At 43.4% G+C, this 23,337-nt stretch overlaps 1 protein-coding gene across 1 annotated transcript in view; it reads left to right on the plus strand.

Moving 5' to 3' along the window:
* The window catches only part of LOC126191209 (uncharacterized), a 60,206-nt gene that overhangs the window by 13,460 nt on the left and 23,409 nt on the right, over window positions 1-23,337 (plus strand). The window contains exons 3-5 of the mRNA XM_049932010.1: window positions 1,571-1,819; window positions 18,693-18,820; window positions 20,722-20,811. Of these exons, the coding sequence (XP_049787967.1) occupies window positions 1,571-1,819; window positions 18,693-18,820; window positions 20,722-20,811 (467 nt within the window). The remainder of the gene's footprint in view (window positions 1-1,570; window positions 1,820-18,692; window positions 18,821-20,721; window positions 20,812-23,337) is intronic.

Genomic DNA, 23,337 nt, shown 5'->3' on the forward strand with positions numbered 1-23,337 from the left:
TCTCTTTATCAGTGTTTTCCACATATTCCTTTCCTCTCCGATTCTGCGTAGAACCTCCTCATTCCTTACCTTATCAGTCCACCCAATTTTCAACATCCGTCTATACAACCACATGTCAAATGCTTCGATTCTCTTCTGTTCAGGTTTTCCCACAGTCAATGTTTCACTACCATACAATGAGACCATCATGATGCTGTAAATAGAACCTGGATTCGTCCTAAAAATGACGTTTTGCCATTCGTGCACCCAGGTTCGTCGTTGAGTACACCATCGCAGGTGCTCCTGTCTGTGATGCAGCGTCAAAGGTAACCGCAGCCATGGTCTCCGAGCTGATAGTCCATGCTGCTGCAAAGGTCGTCGAATTGTTCATCCAGATGGTTGTCTTGCAAACGTCCGCATCTGTTGGCTCAGGGATCGAGACGTGACTGCTAGTAATACGAGGCCGTTGGGATCCAGCACGGAGTTCCGTATTACCCTCCTGAACCCACAGATTGCTAACAGTCATTGGATCTCGACCAACGGCAGCAGCAATGTCGCGATACGATAAACCGCAATCGCGATAGGCTACAATCTGACTTTGATAAGTCGGAAACGTGACGGTACACATTTCTCCTCCTTCCACGAGGCATCACAACGTTTCTCCAGGCAACGCCGGTCAACTGCTGTTTGTGTATGAGAAATAGGTTGGAAACTTTCCTCGTGTCAGCACGTTCGTGTCGCCACCGACGCCAACCTTCTGTGAATGCTCTGAAAAACTAATCACCTGCATATCACAGCATTTTCCTGTCGGTTAAATTTCGCGTTTGTAGCCCATCATCTTCGTGGTACAGCAATTTTAATGGCCAGTAGTGAAAAATCAGAGTGGAAGTTGAAGCAGTTTGATAGTACTCAAGACGGTTATTCAGTAACTAATTAGTTGAGAATTCATCACTTTTTAGCAAAACGTGGCTCTCTGGACCGTACTAAACAAAACATGCGCCGTAGGCGACCAACACCATGAATAGTATCCTGATCTTAATGTCTTACTAGTCAGGAAAGGACGCTAGTTCGGCACAAAAGAATGTTATTTTAAACTTCACGTTAATAAAGGTATTCTGAGACACGAACCAAGAAACTGTTAATGACCTTGAAGTAAACATCGAGCAAAATGTTAGTGCATCGACTCAATGCTGCTGTACTGGCCGCAAAAGATGTTATCAAACAAAATTAGCTATCTAGTTTTTGTAACTTATTTCTGAGATCAGGCACGCTTCTCTATACTCTTCGGTTCAATTCACCTTACGAATTAGAGAATTTTTAACGTGCGTTTGTCCTCGCGGAAGTACGTTTCTGACGGAGAACTACAGCAATTCCTAATTTTTTCTTAATTTTACATCGAAGGAGGTTACTTCATACACTGTCAGCCTCACATGTTAGTGGCGTGTTGAAATTTTTGTATTGTCTGAAAACTGTAATTTGTTTCCAGTGATGCTATTTAAAGGTTGCTAAGGTTTCAAATACTACGCAAGTAGAATATGTGGCATGAGGGAACTTAGATGCAAAAACTTTAACACCGGTACTGTGGTTGCAGTCGTACCCCCGGAGGAGAGGACGCCGGAGAGCTCCGTGAGGAGACGACGCCGCCCCCGCCGGCCGCCGCCCACGGTGACGAAGCTGTGCCTGCGGTCGCTGCGAGTCAGCCGGCACATGCTGTCCACGCTGCTGCGGTGGTTTGCCGCGCGGCCGCTGGGCCAGCGCGCGCTCGAGGCCGTGGGATACACGCTGACCACCGTCGAGCGCGCCACCATCTGGGCCGGGTCCGCCACGGGCGAAGCTGCTGGTGAGCCTCCACTCCGTACTGTTTACTTCATCAGTCTTTTGACTGGTTCCTTGCGGCTCGCCGAGAATTCTCACTTGCCAACATTTTCATCTCGGTAGCATTTGCAACGTACATAAAGTATTTGCCGTATGTATTCCAATCTCTTCCTCGACAGTTTTTACCGTCTGCAGCTCCCTCTAGCACCATCAAAGGTACTCAGTGATGTCTTTGCAGATGTCCAACCATTCTGTCCCTTTTTGTCAATCTTCTGGGTTTCTTTCCTCGCCGATTCCACGGAGATCCTCATTCCTCACCTTAGCAGTCCACCCAGTTTTCAACGTTCTGTAGCACCATCTCAAGTGCTTACATTCTCTTCTGTTAGGATTTTCCCAATCCGTCTCACTACCGCACAATGCTGTGCTCTAAATGCACATTCTTAATTTCCCCCTCAAATTAAAATCTAGGTTTGAATTAGACTACTCTTGGCTCGGAATGCCCTGTTTGCCAGTGCTGCTATGCTTTGTCAGCCTTGCTCCGTCCGTCACGGGTTATTTTGCTGTCTACGTAGAATATACTTCGTGATCACCAATCATAAGTTTAATTTCTGCTACTCATTGCTTCTTTCTTAGATTTACTCTGTCCATGTCCTGTATTCATTACTCTTCATTCTGTTGAACAGATCTTATAATTCTTCAGCGAATCTAATCACTGATCCTTTCACAATGAAATAACTTGAACCTTTTAATTCGTCATTGTGTCTTCCATGTACAGATGGAACGATTTGAAGCGAAAGACATCTGTCTCACACACTTCTTAATCAGTGCTCTTCGTTCTTCGCCTTCCGCTCTTATTCCCTCACGGTTCTTGGGCGTGTTGTATACTACCCGTTCCTCCCTATAGCTTACAACAATTTCTCTCAAATTCGAACACCTTGCACTATTTTATTTTGTCAAACACTTTTTCCAGGTCGAAAAACCCTACGAACATACATTGATTTTTCTTTAGTTCTGCTTCCTTTATCAACCGGAACGACAGAACTGCCTCTGGTGTCTTTACCTTCCCTAAAGGCAAACGGATCATCAAGCACACCCGCAATTTTCGTCTCCATTCTTCTGTGTCAGTCAGCAAATTGTGCCACAATTCACACACTTGCAAGCTCTTGTCTTCGCAACTGTGTGGATATTACACTTCGCACTAACGAGATTTTCCTGAACTGGAACGCCTCGGCTAGTCAAATGTCTGGCCTTCAATGAATTACTGCATATGTGCTCAGTTTAGATTGTCGTGAAATACAGAAAGATAAGAGGTGCTGCCGAAAATCGGTGAGAATACGCCGATAATCGGAAAACTTGCTTTACATATCAATTTAGACAACGGAGATTACGCATGACAATCAAAGCGCCGCTCTTTAAACTTTGTTTTGGGGACTACAGGAGAAAACCATGGAGCTGGATGAGGCGAACTCGGTGACATGACGGTGGTTAGTCTTCATCATTTAACATAGTAAATTGCTTGTTACGATACTGCAGCTCTTCTATAGTCGTCCTGAAATCCCTAAACACACACATGTTGGAACGAGAGCGTGGAAGGGCAAACTAAAAACAGCAGAGTTACGTGTCGACTGAGTAATATTTATTTAGCAACCATATCAGACCATGAATAAATATATACAATAACTGCAAATAATCAGGAGCGACAGGGTAAACATAATTAGTCGTTTACAACAATGTATTTAATAGTCTTAATGTAACCATTCACAAAACTGTGCCAGTATAAATGCAAACCAGTAAAAAATTTTTGAAGACTTACCTTACAAAACAAACTGCTCAAAGTGCAACAGCAAAACTTAAGATAATTTAAGAAAAGGTGACATACTTCAATGGATTTTCGGGAAACTGACAGTGTTTTTAAATACACTACCAAAAATCAGCATAAAATCTACTGAATGTTTCATAAAGTGCCAAAACATCGAAATGGTTTAAGGGAAGCTACACGTGAGGCATGTACGATGTCACGTTACGCTCACAGTAATTACGTTGAGCGAATGCTTCCAAATCATTCAACCATGATACAGAGTTTTTCTTAAAACTTACCTACCAGCAATTCACAACATGTGCAATACAACGTACTCCAAAGCAAACTTGTAACTTTAAATAAGGTTCCATAAATCAGAACTCTGCATATCCATATACGAGCCACAGTGCGTGGCGTTGGCTACCCTGCCCAAAGACTTGTCGCTTCCTTTCCTGTTTCACTTGCAAATAGAGCGAGGATAAAGTCTCTTCTGTCTGGCTCCGTATGTGCCATAACTTCTCGTATCTTCGTGGTCCTAATGCGCAATGTATGTTGGCGGTAATAGAATCTTTCGGCAGTCGGCTTCAAATGGCGGTTCTCCAAATTTTCTCAATAGTGTTTCTCGAAAAAGAACGTTTCCTTACCTCCAGGGATTCCCATTTGAGTTCCCGAAGCATCTCCGTAATATGTTGTTCGAACCTACCGGTGACAAACCTAGCAGCCCGCCTCTGTACTGCATTAAGTAATATAGCAAATACATACTTTCAGCGTACTAAGGCGATCAAGGACACGTCTCGAAGGCAGCCGATAAACACCAAAGCGGTGCGTAAGCAACAAGCCCACGCGCCCACCAGCTGCAAAAAAGCCGTCAGCGGGGATCAGAAGACAACATATGGCTTTTTAAACGTTACTTATGTGAAACGTGAGTCAAACTAGGCAAATGTTAATGGACATTTTCTCGAGAAACGGTCAACACAGGGCTATTAATCCGCCACAAAATTTCAAAATTTTACCATTAGAAAAGGTCTCTCACAGCATATTAAGCAGTATAAAATTTGATAAAAGAAAACTTAATTTATTTTATTTAATCGTGTCCAAGCCATAGACAACCCACATATTACATATACACACAAATACAATACACACCGCGGGACTGCTACAGTCGCAGGTTCCAATCCTGCCTCGTGTGTGTGTGTGTGTGTGTGTGTGTGTGTGTGTGTGTGTGTGTTTTGTCCTTAGGTTAGTTAGGTTTAAGTAGTTCTAAGTTCTAGGGGACTTATGACCTAAGATGTAGAGTCCCATAGTGCTCAGAGCCATTTTTGAAATACAATACACACAAATACAATACACATATGTATAAACAAAACAAACCCAAAATGGGGAGTCACATTACAATATAAACACACACACACACACACACACACACACACAGATATATATATATATATATAATCTCACGTCCCGCCAAAATTCAGCGCATTTAACTGCCACTGCCGGTAGCGTTTGCTAGATCTTCTTTCCTGCACTTCCCCCATGTTGCTGCATTCCAGGAGGTGGTCCATTGTTTGGGTCTGTCCGCACTGGCACGTGTCCGTCCCGTCTCGGTATCCCCATTTACACATGTTTACGTTGCATCTGCCCACCCCAGTTCGTAGGCGGTTGAGGGTTCTCCATAATGGCCATTTTAGTTAATTTCCAGAGGCCAATTGTTCGTTGGGTGAGATTAGAGGTGCTTTGTCTCCCGTAGGCAGTGTTGCTTGCCATTTTGACAATCTGGCCTTTCGTTTTGAGGTTTCGAGCGGTTGAACTGAGGTGAGGAAACTGTCTTGATTTTAGACGTGTGTGTAGAGGGTTTTGTCCGAAGAGAGGATGGCGCTGGTCGCGCAGCTGCTTGAGGCGCTCTGCTTAGCTTGCTATAGCTCGTCTGATGTTGGGTGGAGCTATGCCACTATGCAAATAAAGTTGGCTAACCGGGGTGGGTCTTAGGCATCCCGTGATTACGCGACAGGCATCGTTCAGCAGAGGATGCACTCGTTTCGCATGCGCTGATGTTTCCCAAACTGGGGTAGCGTATTCAGCAACCGAGTAGCAGAGTGCAAGTGCCGAAGCACGTAAAGTATGTGGGTCTGCACCCCATTTTGTGGAGGTGAGCTTACTCAGGAGGTTTTTTCCTTGTTGATTGCCGCTGACCTTGTCTACATGATGTCTGTAAGTAAGTGTGCGATCAAGGATGACGCCTAAATAACAAGGAGTGCTGGTGAACGCTATCCGTTGGTTGTTGCACGTGATGTTTAGGGTACGCTTGGCGTCTCGGTTTCGAAGATGGAATAGGCAGGATAATGTTTTTGCTGCGTTCGTGCGTAGGCAGTTGGCTTTGTAGTATGGCGTTACACCGTTGAGGGCATTCGTAAGGCTAATTTCTATGTCGTTAAAGTTCCGACCCTGCACGGCTATTGCAAGATCGTCCGCGTATCAAAGCTCCTAGTCCCTGGTGCAACTGGTTGATCATTCACATATGTTGAAAAGAGTGGGTGCGAGGACACTGCTTTGGGGTAGTCCATTTTTCCGGATACGCCATCGGCATCGCTTACCTCCTAGGTTTACGATGAAACGTCTGTTGCTGAGAAGAGTTGATATAATATTTATCAGCCCGAAATCATTAGTCATAGCGTATATTTTACTGAGCAGCAGTTAGTGATTTACAGTGTCGAATGCGGATGAGTGGTCGACAAGTACGGCTCCAGTAATTAGACGGTTCTCGTACCCATGCTCTATGAACTGGGTAAGATTAAAGACCTGTCCAGTGCAAGTTTTCCCAGGGCGAAAACCCGCCTGTTCCGGAATTACCTGATCAATATTAGGCACAAGTACATTCAGCAGCATGCGCTCTAACACCTTGTACAAGCAGCAAAGTAACGTTACCGTCCACGTCGCGGCCCTGGGAGGACTACTTGTAGTCCTGCTGACTCTGCTCCCACCAAGCCATTACAAGAAAAAAACTTAATAAATGCTCAGAATAAGAACTGACATGATTTAGCCAAACCACACGTAAAGGAATCTTGGGTGAAGCAGTCATACAACGAAAATTACGAGCTTACCCTAGCGACACGGTGCCTGTAGATTGTACAAGCAATGCCTCTTGCCGTGGTATTTAGACATACAAATCTAAAACACAGTTCTTATACATATATTAAATACAAGAAAATGTTACAGCCAACAAATAAATGGAATTACATCGAAAATTCTTAAAAATATATATCCTAATTGGCAAATTCGACTGCTTAGAAATACGAAACGGAGCCTTAGCTTAGATAATTACTCAACTGTTCCAGCAAGCCAGAAAGGGCAGGAAATAGAGGTGGGCGTATCGTAGTAAGAGAAATACTGGCCATTAAGACATGGTGTGGCAGGTAATGGATAATTGTGGAAATAACCGGTGCGGCTGCCCACCACCCAATCCCGCACAGCATGGAATATCAAAACCGGTTATATCAGCGGGGAGGACTCCATACTCACCTCGGTGTCATAACTGCTTCATAAGTTTGTCTGAAAGTAAACAAAGCAAACGGCCGACTGAGACTCTGGCACAAAACTCGGCTCGTAATTGATATCTAGTCAGCTGTGACTCGCTGCCTGGCTGTTGCTACCTTAGCTACGCTGTTCTGAGACATAATCCACAGGCTACAATGGTTTCGCGCAGTCAATACTGGTGTCAGTGAATAATGCTCGAAGTCCAGGTACGCGAGATAGATTGCGAGCCCACCAAGGCTTATTAATTAAATTTCTTCCAGTGCATTTACCACTCAGTCTTTACTAGTAATCTTTTTCCAACAATCTGTTCTGTTTTGTACTTCCCATTATTTATTCGTTCCTTAAAATCATTTCCTTATCGAGATTCCCTTGCGCATCCTGCCACTCTCCTTAGAAAGTGTACTGCGCCACCCTTTAGGTACCACTAACTCCAACTTTGTACCAAGTTTCAATCGTAGCAGATATACTGTACGAACAAGCTCTAATAGTGCCGCAATACGTAGGTCAAAAGCAACGGGTCGGCTGATGCTCACTCTCGTAATACTAAAATTTTGTCCTGACATAATCTTGCTTACACTCAACGACGTAATCTGTGTGACTTCAAGTAATCGTCTTAATAACACGTCACCTAAGATTCTATATTTAGGTTCTCACGCTATAACTTACCGTTGCTCGCTACGACATCGCCATGTACAAAAGGACGGACACACTTCTCGTGGTATAATGGGATCAGTGATAGCTATCCAGATATTAATTACAGCAACGCATCTATCAGGGTTCATTAGGTTCGGAAGACAAACCACCGCCATAGCTAGTATCAATCGCCAGAAAATATTAAATTTGAGTCATACGGGGAGTATGAATGATATCGTTACTTTACCAAGGACAGCATCTACATCTACACGATTACTCTGCAAGTGCTTGGCAGAGGGTTCATCGAACCACAACCATTCTATCTTCCTACCATTCCACTCCCGAACAGCGCGCGGGAAAAACGAACACCTAAACCTTTCTGTTCGAGCTCTGATTTATTTTATTTTGATCATTCCTACCTAAGTAGGTTGGGCTCAACAAAATATTTTCGCATTCGGAAGATAAATTTGGTTACTGAAATTACGTAAATAGATCTCGCCGCGACGAAAAAAGTCTTTGCTTTAATGACTTCCATCCCAACTCGCGTATCATATGTGCCACACTCTCTCCCCTATTACGTGATAATACAAAACGAGCTGCCCTTTTTTTTTTTTTTTGCACCCTTTCGATGTCCTCCGTCAATCCCACCTGGTAAGGATCCCACACCGCGCAGCAATAGTCTAACAGGACGAACGAGTATAGTTTAAGCTGTCTCTTAGGTGACTTGTTGCATCTTCTGAGTGTCCTGCCAATGAAACGCAACCTTTGGCTCGCCTTCCCCACAATATTATCTATGTGGTCTTTCCAACTGAAGCTGTTCGTAATTTTAACACCCAGGTACTTAGTACAATTCTCAAGGCTGTCAATTCAACTATTTATCGAGTAATCGAATTCCAACGGATTTCTTTTGGAACTCATGTGGATCACCTCACGCTTTTCGTTATTTAGCGTCAACTGCCACATGCCACACCATACAGCAATGTTTCCTAAATCGCTTTGCAACTGATAGACAGCAAATTACTGCTTCATCTGCGAACAACCTAAGAGAACTGCTCAGATTGTCACCCAGGTCATTTATATAGATCAGGAACAGAGGTCCCAGGACGCTTCCCTGGAAACAGCTGATACCACTTCAGTTTTAATCGATGATTTGCCGTCTATTATTACGAACTGCGACCTTCTTGACAGGAAATCACGAATCCAGTCGCACAACTGAGACGATACCCCATATGCCCGCAGCTTGATTAGACGACGTTCACTAGGCAAAGACATAATTTCACTGCTCGTATGTCAGTCAACAATAACGTCTATAAGTAGTGCCTTGCTACAATATCCTTGTCTCAATTGAAATTTTATCGTAATAAACTATATCGTTAATGTCTTGCAGAATTAAGTGGACTAAATTTTCATTTATAATTATTCATTTTTCCATAAGACGCAAACTTGCTTTCCCAGTCTAAAGATTGTTTTTTCGTTAAGTAGTTGGTTGAAAAATACTTTTCTTTAATTTCTTTGAATTATACTTTTTTATGGCTACTCCAGTCTCTTACTTCATCGTGAAAAGTTCAGATATGTCTGGTTTTGAATAAGCCTCTATTCTATCTTGAAATAGTTTGGGGATAAGACAAGACGGGTACTGCCTTTTTCAGCTTAAAACTGATTTCCTACAATTACAGGTACAAGTTAGTATTTTGTTGTTAGTGCTGGTTCACAATTCAAAACCTCACTAAGCAGAAATTTAATTAAAAACTAAAACAGGAGTCATCACCACTTTTCAGCTGTATTAACTCCAATCATACAAAGATCAATCACTTTAGGCGTAGACTTCCGCAACCCACTAATATTTAAAATTCAAAACACAGCACTCGGCGATCTCTTTCAGAGAGAATTGGCGTGTTATTTTTAAATGATTCTGTATTTGTCGTTCCGGGTCTCAAACTTCAAATTGTTTCTCAATAAGCAACTATATGTAGGACGACCGTTTTGTAATATAGAAAACATTTACTGCATCCAGCGAGATTTCCGGAATTTACTATACTGCGACGCTCACGCCGAAGTCACATTACATCCTAACCTAAATATCGCTAATTCACTACTCCTTACTGCTTACGCACTCCTACACAACCACAAAACTAAAATGCAACGCTACTAGCCCTTAATGCGTGCTTTAATCCTCAACCACAAAATAACTAAACGAATTCGCGTGAACATCGCTCTTCATACACAATTCAACGGAAAATCTCTCAAATACTGAAATACGGTTCGCCTACCATCACGCGGTTATTAAACAGCACAACGCACCACTAATCACAACTAGGCGATACTAATCTCACACTTCAATGAATCGGAGCTTTTCCTATACCCGGTGAGTCTAAACTCTACCAAAAATCGGCGAAATAATCATTTCCTACATAAGCCGATAATCTTCTCGAAATACCTTCCTAAACAATTTAGAACTCATTTCAGTTCTATCCCCATGGCAGACTAATTCATGTATCGTACGTGTGAACCGATCTCATCAATCTTGACATACTCTTCCAAGGCTCACTATTCGAACGACACTTTAAGGATACTACTGAGATTCTCAAAGGACAAGCTAACAGCCATTCTGCGAACAAACACACCACCGTAATTCTTTAACAATGTTTCTTATACGCAGTGGCCGGCAAATAGTCATAGTTGCTGTCCTTGCCGCATGGTCCGATTCAGCAATCGAATGGGCGTTGCAGACTAGCTGACTTGACAGGACTGCTTCTCTCGATCCTAAAGTGCCATGTATCTAAAACATGCTAACACACAATTTTAAGAAAACTATATGAAGAACTTAATCTCTTCATTCTTCTAGCACATAAAAATCGAAAAGTTGAGGCGATACAAGTGTGCACTTTTACGGGCTGAAGATGATTTGGCGCATTACATTAAGCCTGTATCCTACTTCCTTGACGTCTTGTCCGTGCTTAGCTTTCATAAGTAAGTATTAGTACCGCTACTGTTTCATAAAACTTAAGCTACGTTTCTTTCCTGGCTTGATTCTGCAAATGTTGATGGTTCCACATACGGAAGTAAATTAAATTCTTGGTGTACGTCATGGTTGTATTTGTAAGTCGTTGCGTCTTACAAACTTAAAATGTTCAGTTTACCCAAAGATTTTATTAGACTTCAGATGTTGCTGGTATCTCACCTCATAAATGCTATAAAGTTAATACACTCAAATTGTTCAGAAATACAACAAAGCCAATGAACACAAAGGGGTATGACAACAATGCTGCATTTCTGAAAAACTCTTCAATATAAAAATGTGTAGATAGAATTTATCAGAAAATGGAAAATGTTGGACATAATGGAATTCTTAGATGATACTGGACTAAATCTAATTTTGTATGTGGAGACCTAATCCTGATTGCAGAGAATGAAGTGACCTTCAGGTGGGAATCTGTTACAGCAGCCTCAAATTACAACCTAACATTGTACATAGATGAAACGAAAGTGATAGCATTTCAGGAATGGTTAATTTTTTTTTTCCAGGAATTCCCTCACAACCAGTGTTGTACTGGGTGGATATGATTAAAGTGCAGCTACTGATGCGTAAGCTTGTAAAATACTAGTGTGAAACTCTGCACTCGCAGCCCGATGTTTGGGATGGGGACTGCTTATTTCAAAGCTGTCAGTCAATAAACTGTGTTAAGTACTGAAGTTCGAATTACGTTAACACATCTAAGAGACTTGGTGGTAGGCTTCATTACCTGAAAGAGGAGTGAGAACAACTTGAGGATGGTAAATGAGGAAAAGACTGTAAGGAATGCATTGTTTGCAGTTGTACTACGGGAAAGCTACCAGGAAAAATAATTTAAAGGCAATGAAGCGTGTGTAGGGAATTTTCATAGGCGACCCACTGACCTAAGACCAGCGCATAAACTGTGCTTGAAAAACCATTGCTGTCAGTAGAACACAAAAGAAACTTACATAATCACTCGCTCAGAGGACATGTTACGAATGCAGTTAAGTCCACATTAAAATTTCTTGCAAATTGTTGAAGGCAAAACACACAATTCTAACGAAAACCTAGGTAATTTGCACTAGATGTACAAAAAGGATGCTCTGTGGACTTCATACACTAAAATAAGCTGTCTGACGCAGTTCCGTTTTAATGACGGAAGTAATAGAACTGAAGTGCTGAAGAGGTGGTGTAAATCTAAGTTTACGACAATCATTTTACACTATCGATGAGAGCAAGGTCAAGAAAGCTGACAGTTACCTTACAAATACAGGCCAGACAGATTGGAAGGGAAGAGGAACCTGGAGGATTAGTAGTATGCGTCTGCAGGATTTTATAATTGAAACAAGCTTATTACCTGTAGAAATAAGAGAAGAAAATCTTTGGACCACATTTTCTCGGATCTAAATTGCTTGCAGTATTAAAAGCCTTTTCTCAAAGAGTAAGCTAACGTTACGAAAGGTTCAGGATACGTTTAAAACATGTTGCTGTCTCACTGGAACTGAAAATACAGTATCATTAGATCAAATTTTCGTTTATAGGATAGTATGTAGAAAAACTCATTCTCAATGTGCAAAATTCTAAAATGTTGCAAATGATTTTCCGATATTGATTGTACGAGTAGTTAAGTGGTCTTACAAACCTACTTACGATCCTACAACAAAATTTTCGAACTTATTGCATGATTAGAATTTTGTATCTATAAAACAAAATGAAAAACATTTATGCCAAAACATTGAGTCTTCACCGTATTTTTTCCATTAAAATACGAGATTCTTCTTGACACAGGAAAGATTTTAGGTACGTATGTTAATTATGGTTGTAATGAGCTATGGTCTCTCTAGTTCTGTTAAACCACACACACCATAGTACTTCGGAAAATACCAATAATCAAAACACACATTTAACTTCAAAGATGAACATGACGCCGCATAATGCCATATTTTGTATAAGTCACAACGTGAAAACCTGCATATATCGATAATAGTGACATTAGATTTCTACAGCTCCAGTTAACTATAGTGTAATACTGCCTGAAAAAACTGCAGTTATTTACAGATTTTAACAGGTTCTAAGTCGGGGTTACATTTTTAGCTGGCTTTAAATGTTCAGAAATGTTGAACTGGCACAACGCAAAAAGAGTATCAGATGACTGTATCAAATTGAAGCAGTCAGTGCGTACAAACATTAGTGAAAAAATAGTTAATGGAGATACGAAATTGATCAATGACTGATGAAAGTGGAAGATCGAGAAATACTACGAAAAGGAACCACATCACGAAGACGGCTCACAAAGTACGTAACACATACAATACTGCTTAAGTGTGTGTATCTGTAGTAAACAAGGATAATGAAAATTTACAAACTGCAGAACGGATAGGATGGATGGACCTAAGTGTCACAAAGGTGTTGAAATACCAGACTGGTAGACGCTTGGACACCACCTGAGCTAAGAAAGCCTCAAACGAGAACCAGTATTGAGTAATTAAAGAATATGATCCTACGTATCATTCGCGTAAACACTAAGAAGAGTTAAATTGCATCGTGCTCATAGGCTTAATGTGGTCCATACGCGAATGCCACAGTAAATAGACAAAAACGCTTGCGATCTTCCCTAGAAGCATACACAAGACGACCGCCATATTACCGAACAGCGTGGGAACGACCAGCATTTTGCGCCCAGACGCATTTCCAGCCAATCTCTGTGAAAGAACGTCCCATACAAACTTTCAGACAGTTTACAGAAATACCATAAGCTTTTGGAAAAATTCAGGGGGGGCTTCCCCTCCAGTTTAGAATGAGATTCTCGGTTGTAACGGTGGTAAAATGTAGATTCCTCTCCCCAGCGGGAGCGTAAAGCTGCGGAAAGGAGCATACAAGACAGAATGGGATTAGTAGAACATGGTGTTCATCATTCGTCGCAAGATGTTCGGCTTAGCTTAGAGTTTCTTTCGCTGTTATTTCTGGAGTGTCATTGGTAGCATTTGCGCTTAGTTTCTCCTGAGCAACTCGGTTTCAGTATGCAAATAGGAGTGAACTACTTACGGCTTTCTTGTATAGAGATTGTACTCTTATCTTCTCCAGTGTTACTGCATTTGCGAGCTGCTCACTTTGAAAGATCATTGGCTTTATAGTAGCAATCTTCCAAAGAGCATTCAAGTTCATTCAGCATTCATTAGTGAAGTCAATATAGACAAGATTATTTTCATGGTCTGGTAATTCCCTTCTGTAGTTCCGTGCACAGTAATTAGTCCATGATATAACAATTGTCACTAATTTCCCATGATCTGTGGATCACTTGAGTGGCGACCCTGCACCCAGCTGCCCTTCCTGTAGCCAACCATTAAGTCACATTTCCTGAACCTCTGCCCCTATTTTAACCACTTACGTCTAAGGGTTGGGTTGCCGCCCACTTTGCCGCGCATTTTAGCCGATGACTTCGAGCTGGGGCTCGCGTTTTAAGTTATCTAAAAGGCACTAATATGACGAGATTTGATTTCCACCTGGTGACTCAAGTGTTTTGTCGAAGTCTTTTACTCTTCCGCAGTGTCTTGCCGAAGTCTGTTACTCTTCCGCAGTGTCTTGCCGAAGTCTGTTACTCTTCCGCAGTGTCTTGCCGAAGTCTGTTACTCTTCCGCAGTGTCTTGCCGAAGTCTGTTACTCTTCCGCAGTGTCTTGCCGAAGTCTGTTACTCTTCCGCAGTGTCTTGCCGAAGTCTGTTACTCTTCCGCAGTGTCTTGCCGAAGTCTGTTACTCTTCCGCAGTGTCTTGCCGAAGTCTGTTACTCTTCCGCAGTGTCTTGCCGAAGTCTGTTACTCTTCCGCAGTGTCTTGCCGAAGTCTGTTACTCTTCCGCAGTGTCTTGCCGAAGTCTGTTACTCTTCCGCAGTGTCTTGCCGAAGTCTGTTACTCTTCCGCAGTGTCTTGCCGAAGTCTGTTACTCTTCCGCAGTGTCTTGCCGAAGTCTGTTACTCTTCCGCAGTGTCTTGCCGAAGTCTGTTACTCTTCCGCAGTGTCTTGCCGAAGTCTGTTACTCTTCCGCAGTGTCTTGCCGAAGTCTGTTACTCTTCCGCAGTGTCTTGCCGAAGTCTGTTACTCTTCCGCAGTGTCTTGCCGAAGTCTGTTACTCTTCCGCAGTGTCTTGCCGAAGTCTGTTACTCTTCCGCAGTGTCTTGCCGAAGTCTGTTACTCTTCCGCAGTGTCTTGCCGAAGTCTGTTACTCTTCCGCAGTGTCTTGCCGAAGTCTGTTACTCTTCCGCAGTGTCTTGCCGAAGTCTGTTACTCTTCCGCAGTGTCTTGCCGAAGTCTGTTACTCTTCCGCAGTGTCTTGCCGAAGTCTGTTACTCTTCCGCAGTGTCTTGCCGAAGTCTGTTACTCTTCCGCAGTGTCTTGCCGAAGTCTGTTACTCTTCCGCAGTGTCTTGCCGAAGTCTGTTACTCTTCCGCAGTGTCTTGCCGAAGTCTGTTACTCTTCCGCAGTGTCTTGCCGAAGTCTGTTACTCTTCCGCAGTGTCTTGCCGAAGTCTGTTACTCTTCCGCAGTGTCTTGCCGAAGTCTGTTACTCTTCCGCAGTGTCTTGCCGAAGTCTGTTACTCTTCCGCAGTGTCTTGCCGAAGTCTGTTACTCTTCCGCAGTGTCTTGCCGAAGTCTGTTACTCTTCCGCAGTGTCTTGCCGAAGTCTGTTACTCTTCCGCAGTGTCTTGCCGAAGTCTGTTACTCTTCCGCAGTGTCTTGCCGAAGTCTGTTACTCTTCCGCAGTGTCTTGCCGAAGTCTGTTACTCTTCCGCAGTGTCTTGCCGAAGTCTGTTACTCTTCCGCAGTGTCTTGCCGAAGTCTGTTACTCTTCCGCAGTGTCTTGCCGAAGTCTGTTACTCTTCCGCAGTGTCTTGCCGAAGTCTGTTACTCTTCCGCAGTGTCTTGCCGAAGTCTGTTACTCTTCCGCAGTGTCTTGCCGAAGTCTGTTACTCTTCCGCAGTGTCTTGCCGAAGTCTGTTACTCTTCCGCAGTGTCTTGCCGAAGTCTGTTACTCTTCCGCAGTGTCTTGCCGAAGTCTGTTACTCTTCCGCAGTGTCTTGCCGAAGTCTGTTACTCTTCCGCAGTGTCTTGCCGAAGTCTGTTACTCTTCCGCAGTGTCTTGCCGAAGTCTGTTACTCTTCCGCAGTGTCTTGCCGAAGTCTGTTACTCTTCCGCAGTGTCTTGCCGAAGTCTGTTACTCTTCCGCAGTGTCTTGCCGAAGTCTGTTACTCTTCCGCAGTGTCTTGCCGAAGTCTGTTACTCTTCCGCAGTGTCTTGCCGAAGTCTGTTACTCTTCCGCAGTGTCTTGCCGAAGTCTGTTACTCTTCCGCAGTGTCTTGCCGAAGTCTGTTACTCTTCCGCAGTGTCTTGCCGAAGTCTGTTACTCTTCCGCAGTGTCTTGCCGAAGTCTGTTACTCTTCCGCAGTGTCTTGCCGAAGTCTGTTACTCTTCCGCAGTGTCTTGCCGAAGTCTGTTACTCTTCCGCAGTGTCTTGCCGAAGTCTGTTACTCTTCCGCAGTGTCTTGCCGAAGTCTGTTACTCTTCCGCAGTGTCTTGCCGAAGTCTGTTACTCTTCCGCAGTGTCTTGCCGAAGTCTGTTACTCTTCCGCAGTGTCTTGCCGAAGTCTGTTACTCTTCCGCAGTGTCTTGCCGAAGTCTGTTACTCTTCCGCAGTGTCTTGCCGAAGTCTGTTACTCTTCCGCAGTGTCTTGCCGAAGTCTGTTACTCTTCCGCAGTGTCTTGCCGAAGTCTGTTACTCTTCCGCAGTGTCTTGCCGAAGTCTGTTACTCTTCCGCAGTGTCTTGCCGAAGTCTGTTACTCTTCCGCAGTGTCTTGCCGAAGTCTGTTACTCTTCCGCAGTGTCTTGCCGAAGTCTGTTACTCTTCCGCAGTGTCTTGCCGAAGTCTGTTACTCTTCCGCAGTGTCTTGCCGAAGTCTGTTACTCTTCCGCAGTGTCTTGCCGAAGTCTGTTACTCTTCCGCAGTGTCTTGCCGAAGTCTGTTACTCTTCCGCAGTGTCTTGCCGAAGTCTGTTACTCTTCCGCAGTGTCTTGCCGAAGTCTGTTACTCTTCCGCAGTGTCTTGCCGAAGTCTGTTACTCTTCCGCAGTGTCTTGCCGAAGTCTGTTACTCTTCCGCAGTGTCTTGCCGAAGTCTGTTACTCTTCCGCAGTGTCTTGCCGAAGTCTGTTACTCTTCCGCAGTGTCTTGCCGAAGTCTGTTACTCTTCCGCAGTGTCTTGCCGAAGTCTGTTACTCTTCCGCAGTGTCTTGCCGAAGTCTGTTACTCTTCCGCAGTGTCTTGCCGAAGTCTGTTACTCTTCCGCAGTGTCTTGCCGAAGTCTGTTACTCTTCCGCAGTGTCTTGCCGAAGTCTGTTACTCTTCCGCAGTGTCTTGCCGAAGTCTGTTACTCTTCCGCAGTGTCTTGCCGAAGTCTGTTACTCTTCCGCAGTGTCTTGCCGAAGTCTGTTACTCTTCCGCAGTGTCTTGCCGAAGTCTGTTACTCTTCCGCAGTGTCTTGCCGAAGTCTGTTACTCTTCCGCAGTGTCTTGCCGAAGTCTGTTACTCTTCCGCAGTGTCTTGCCGAAGTCTGTTACTCTTCCGCAGTGTCTTGCCGAAGTCTGTTACTCTTCCGCAGTGTCTTGCCGAAGTCTGTTACTCTTCCGCAGTGTCTTGCCGAAGTCTGTTACTCTTCCGCAGTGTCTTGCCGAAGTCTGTTACTCTTCCGCAGTGTCTTGCCGAAGTCTGTTACTCTTCCGCAGTGTCTTGCCGAAGTCTGTTACTCTTCCGCAGTGTCTTGCCGAAGTCTGTTACTCTTCCGCAGTGTCTTGCCGAAGTCTGTTACTCTTCCGCAGTGTCTTGCCGAAGTCTGTTACTCTTCCGCAGTGTCTTGCCGAAGTCTGTTACTCTTCCGCAGTGTCTTGCCGAAGTCTGTTACTCTTCCGCAGTGTCTTGCCGAAGTCTGTTACTCTTCCGCAGTGTCTTGCCGAAGTCTGTTACTCTTCCGCAGTGTCTTGCCGAAGTCTGTTACTCTTCCGCAGTGTCTTGCCGAAGTCTGTTACTCTTCCGCAGTGTCTTGCCGAAGTCTGTTACTCTTCCGCAGTGTCTTGCCGAAGTCTGTTACTCTTCCGCAGTGTCTTGCCGAAGTCTGTTACTCTTCCGCAGTGTCTTGCCGAAGTCTGTTACTCTTCCGCAGTGTCTTGCCGAAGTCTGTTACTCTTCCGCAGTGTCTTGCCGAAGTCTGTTACTCTTCCGCAGTGTCTTGCCGAAGTCTGTTACTCTTCCGCAGTGTCTTGCCGAAGTCTGTTACTCTTCCGCAGTGTCTTGCCGAAGTCTGTTACTCTTCCGCAGTGTCTTGCCGAAGTCTGTTACTCTTCCGCAGTGTCTTGCCGAAGTCTGTTACTCTTCCGCAGTGTCTTGCCGAAGTCTGTTACTCTTCCGCAGTGTCTTGAAGTTTTAGATTTTTTCTTCCTTTCTGTGTTGGAACTTGCAACGGTTTTTTACCCTCGCGGTCCCAGCCATCTATAGTTCTATACTGGGCACTTATGACCTTAGCTGTTTCGCACGCTAACCCCTCCCCCCAAAAAAATCCTTGACTATCATCAGCTCACATGTTCAATCTCAAAGGTAACTAACGCTCAATACCGTTACAGCGTGTACTTTGAGCAAAGCTGATTTGCATCATACTGGCGCTAGTAGCGACAGTCTTAAGAGACTGATGCGGAATTTGAATAGACCCCTTTCGGATATAGAAACATGTCTACGAACTTGTTTCATTTATGTTCTTCTTGGTGCTGCGATTTTTTTTTGTCTAGTTCACTTAAATTTTACTTCTACCTACATGCTAAAATGAGCTGCTTACCGTGTGCATAATCCGTAATGATGAATAACTTGAAGAAGAAAGTATCTGACGGTCACTGCAACTCTTTCAGATCGTCTGCCGCTGCCTTTCGCGTGGTATGCCATGATGCCAGTAGTTATGGCGCTGATGGTAATCAGGATGGGAGCTGCTCTAGCTGAGAGGTACCTCGACGTCCAGCTGCCGGACAACAGGGAACTGGTAAGGCTCTAGACGCACAGTAACAATCGCTACAGACCTATTAAAAGTAAAGATTTCTTCATAGATCTCGTTGCTAATTATTTTCGGCCTTGACGCGCTGGAATAAAGAATTTGTAAAATAGTAATTCTGAAAGGAACGAGTTACTAAAGGTGATGCTGGATTCTTGGTAACAGAAAATTAGCCTAAACTAACAAAGTTAAATCTTCAAAAGGGGAGATGGAAACACTACATACATAACTACATACATCACACATGGTTAAGTGGCATACGGCGACTGGCTTTCTATTCATTGCACTCGTGCTCCAAGCATGAGAACTTTCATTGACAATACCTTCTGCCTCAGACTTTTTGCGCTTACATTATGCGTTGTTTAGCAATACTGTTGCTAACCTTAATTTCTGGATGTTCCTTCTGATTTCATCGCTTGCAAGTCTTCAACAATGCATGCAGTTAGACCCCAGTACACGTTAGTAGCCTGTTCATCATACTTCTTCTCACTGACACAGAATGGTACGAAGTAATAAAAAGCGGCGGGGGCCCTTGAAGACCCTGATCAGGAGGAACAGGTTAGTGAGACCTGCAAGGTTTGGTACGCTGTTATTTTGACGAAGATAAAACAATAAACCATAGCCAGTCAAGTTCTATTAACGACTTGAAGGAGGGGAGGAGAGATTCGCTCAAAGTTAATAACCTAAATTGCCTAATGATTTTGGTGGATCAGTTACGAAACATTACCAAAACTATGCCACCTGGGTGAGCTCCAAAGTATCTGGTTTCCTTCGCGAGCAGTCTGAGATACTCTGTATCTGGACTTCACCTGAGATATTACAAATATTTACTGTCTCATAGATTAGATTTATTAAGATGTTGTAGTTATAGAGAAGTGATTATATATTACTTCTACGTGATGTCTACGGATGTGCGACTTGTTCAGTTTCCCAAATGTCACCCACATAACTCGATATTTTGCAGCTTTGCTAAAGCTAAACTGAATCGTACTACTCTTACAGAGAAAAGATACGTAGTAAAATGAACAAAGATTGTAGTAATTAGCTGACACGGTCACGAGGGCGATATCTGTATTAATATAAAAAGCTATCAAAATAGTTTTATTGTCCACATCGCAGTTGATATGTATCCTCTTTATGCTTTTGATAGTTAGATTACCATCCTCAGATAATTGTATAGATGAATATTAAAAGTTCGTTACTAAAAATATGCAGGAAACTTCACATTCACATAGAGGTCGCTATTCTGCCAGTCCTAAGTAATAAAAACACATTGCAGACAAGGTGATAGATTATAAAAGGTTTCTTAAATGACAAGGTTGCTAAAAATATTCTACATACTTTAATAAGAAATCCTTATTTTACGATCCATTGATCTGAAGGATAACTTGGCTCAAACCAGCAATCAGGATAGCTATAGGATCTGGGCAATATCACAGTAATTTTGTCATATAACATGGTTGGAGACCGTGGCTGTTATTCGAAGACAAATGTTGGTGTTGGGACATTTCACGTAAGTCACATCCAATGAAAAATCTGTAACGCAAACATCTGTGGCGTGCTTATATTTTCGGACAATTAATCTGTAAAAAAACGCACCATGTTATAAGGAATGCATGCAAACAGTCTGAAGATGAATCATACCGATTCGAAATCGGTAACGGTACCCTTTAAATAAAGGAACTAAAAGTAAATTTGTGGCTGGTTGCTGTCCCAACACCATCTAAATATGACTTGTGTTTTGGAAGTTCTCTTAAGCTAAATGAAGATTAACTTCATAGCTCTGGGACTGGAAGAAGCAGCAGAGGGTGAAAAGCAGGTGCTGATAACAATATTGTTTATGCAGCAGAAAACTACACGAGCCAAGAATTGCCATTTTCTTTTTTCCACAGGTGAGCTGGCTCGAAAGGCAGCGCATCGAACTGGAAGAGCTTCAGGCTACTACAGCGTGGAACATACGCACCGAATGTATCGACGAAAGTGTAAGTCACTGCGCTAGCACTGTGTACAGAAAAACTTATTGAAACAGTGACATTGTTCTGAAAAAACAGGAAGTTTAAGTAGGTGAAGAGTGTTACACGAGTAAAACAAAGAATATTTGGGGTTAAATGAGCTGAGAAATGCTGATTTAACAATATTAACGTCAGCATTGTGCGCCATTCCACAAAGTAGGAGAAATAGTAGGCATCGAACTGTCAAGATGATGTTTATTCCTAGTGAAACATCTTGCCTAAGATGTTTCCAAAGAATTTGACATTACTCACGTCATGAATGAAACACTAAAGAGATAAGCAGGAATACAGGGAAGCTTCCCTGCACTGTAAAGATTCTGAATATAGAGGTGACCGGGGCTGGCGAGCCCATTATTTTTTGACATTCCCTGCTTGTATTTTAGTTTTCTACTATCACTATATATATATATATATATATATATATATATATATATAAATGCCACATGGCTTGAGAGACTTTGCAACTAACGACTTCTATTCAGAAATATTTAGTACACTAATACCAGCTCGGCCAACCGAGCCCACGTACGGAGTAAGTTGCTCATACGATTTTCATTCAGTTAAGACGTTGGTTATTTAACTGAAGATCTCATTTTGTACTTAGTTCAATACAAATTTCTAGAGGTACGACAAACTACAGTCATTGTTACCATTGTCATAAGTTTGGCGAAGTATGTCCAAAATTTTTCAGTCTTCGTCTGAATGCCCAATAGTAACTTTTTCATTATTTTAAGTTATTTCGCATTGTTTCTAGCAGACGACGGATGTTCCCACGGCTTAAAACTTTCCCATAGCCCTTCCATCACCTTAATTGCTGTCAAAATGGTTTCACACGTACGACATAGTGCAGCCTCATCCTTATCTTAAAGAACCCTTTTAGAAATGCTTACTTGCTTACTGCGTTTAGAGTTTAATCGTGTGATTTTGCTTTAGCGTGCAGGCTTCTGTAAAAGGTCTTTGCGTAGTACGTATTTCCCTTTGAAGTGTTTGATTTTCTGTTCGTGAAGACTCCTTGTAGCGTTCTAACGCTTCTTCCACTGGAGTGTCAGTATTGCTGAAGGTTATTACCTTCAATTTTGTTTCCTTCGTTGCCATTTCTCAAATGGTCGGACTTCAAACGTTGGTCAGCACGGGTGGTTAGATAAGTGATAAAGTTACTAGGTGTCAGTTCGGCAGCAAAGGCCTACCGTTGTTCTTGAGCAATAAGACTACCTTCAGCAATCAACCCACAGCCAACAGCACTAAGATCAGGTTTCATAATTAATACAAATAAAAATTGCACACATGTTACCTGTTTGAAATAAATGCAAGACCCAATTTGCTTCCGTAAAAATGGCATTGGATAAGACTCAGACTTACGTGTGCCTTTTTATTAAAAATACTTTCATAAAATGCGGCGGGCATGCTAGCCATGTTCACACAAGTGCCTCTATTTCAGTGGTCCATTGTGTCCCGTCGCCACATTGGAATTTCTTTAGTTTACAGAAACATTCTAAACATTTACCGCTGTAAAGTGTCAAAACAATCCATACACTCCGGACTTCAATCGTTGAACTTCCATCTTTAGTAAGAGCGTTGTCTTCTACTACACAACAGGATACCTTGTCTAACGAAAATGTACTTTCATAACAAAACATAAAAGGTGTGCCTTTCCCCTCTAGACAGCTCAACTGCATTTGGTTCGTGGGGAAAACGTTATTGTAGCTACCCACCTCCTTGCTCGGTGGCGTATTCTGACGGCAATTAATGAAACACCAGCTGCGCATCTTGCCCCTATGACCAATGTGTCCCAATCTCCCCTAATCCCCCCCAGGGGGTCCACAAATCTTTTGTGGATACATGCATGGCGAGCACAGGGCCCCGAGCCATTGCAGCCTTCTTTCTCTCCAGGGCTGCATTTCCTTTCCTTTCCCTTCCCCTACTTTCCCCTCACCCTCTCTCTCCCTCTCTTGGTGTCCTTGCTTATGTTGGCCCCGCTAACCTCCTGGTTTTGTTGGTTTTCTAATTCGGCTTTGTTGCATAATCACCTCCTTTTGGCATTCCTTGGTCCCCCTCTGGGGGTTTGACCTCCATTACAAAATTTCTCCACCGTAGTGAGCCATTTGGGGAAGAGAACCTTACCCAGTGTCTCTGACGTGCGCCCTCCTAGTACATTCCATCTTTTCTTTCACGTCGTTGTCTGATGCTTGGGTGCATAGCCAGCATGGAGCCAGCCCATGTGGTGGGGTCGCTATGTACCCTTTTGGTTGAGCCCCCTGAACACACAGGGATCACACTTCTGATACCTGAGCTGTGACCTCCTCATGCATGCCTTGCAGTGGTTGCTCGTCCTCCTGGAGCATCGGAACTCCCGGCAATGGCCGCCGTGCCAGACGGCCCTTGCTGTGGCTGGGTGGCGCCCGTGAGGAGAGCCCCTGATCGGAGTGGGTGGTATCAGGGCAGACGCTATGCAAATGAAACGCATACGGGTCCAGAACTCTGGCTGTTCTTCTGCGG

Source organism: Schistocerca cancellata, chromosome 6 (assembly GCF_023864275.1).
Source record: "Schistocerca cancellata isolate TAMUIC-IGC-003103 chromosome 6, iqSchCanc2.1, whole genome shotgun sequence".
In the NCBI taxonomy this organism is placed as follows: domain Eukaryota; kingdom Metazoa; phylum Arthropoda; class Insecta; order Orthoptera; family Acrididae; genus Schistocerca; species Schistocerca cancellata.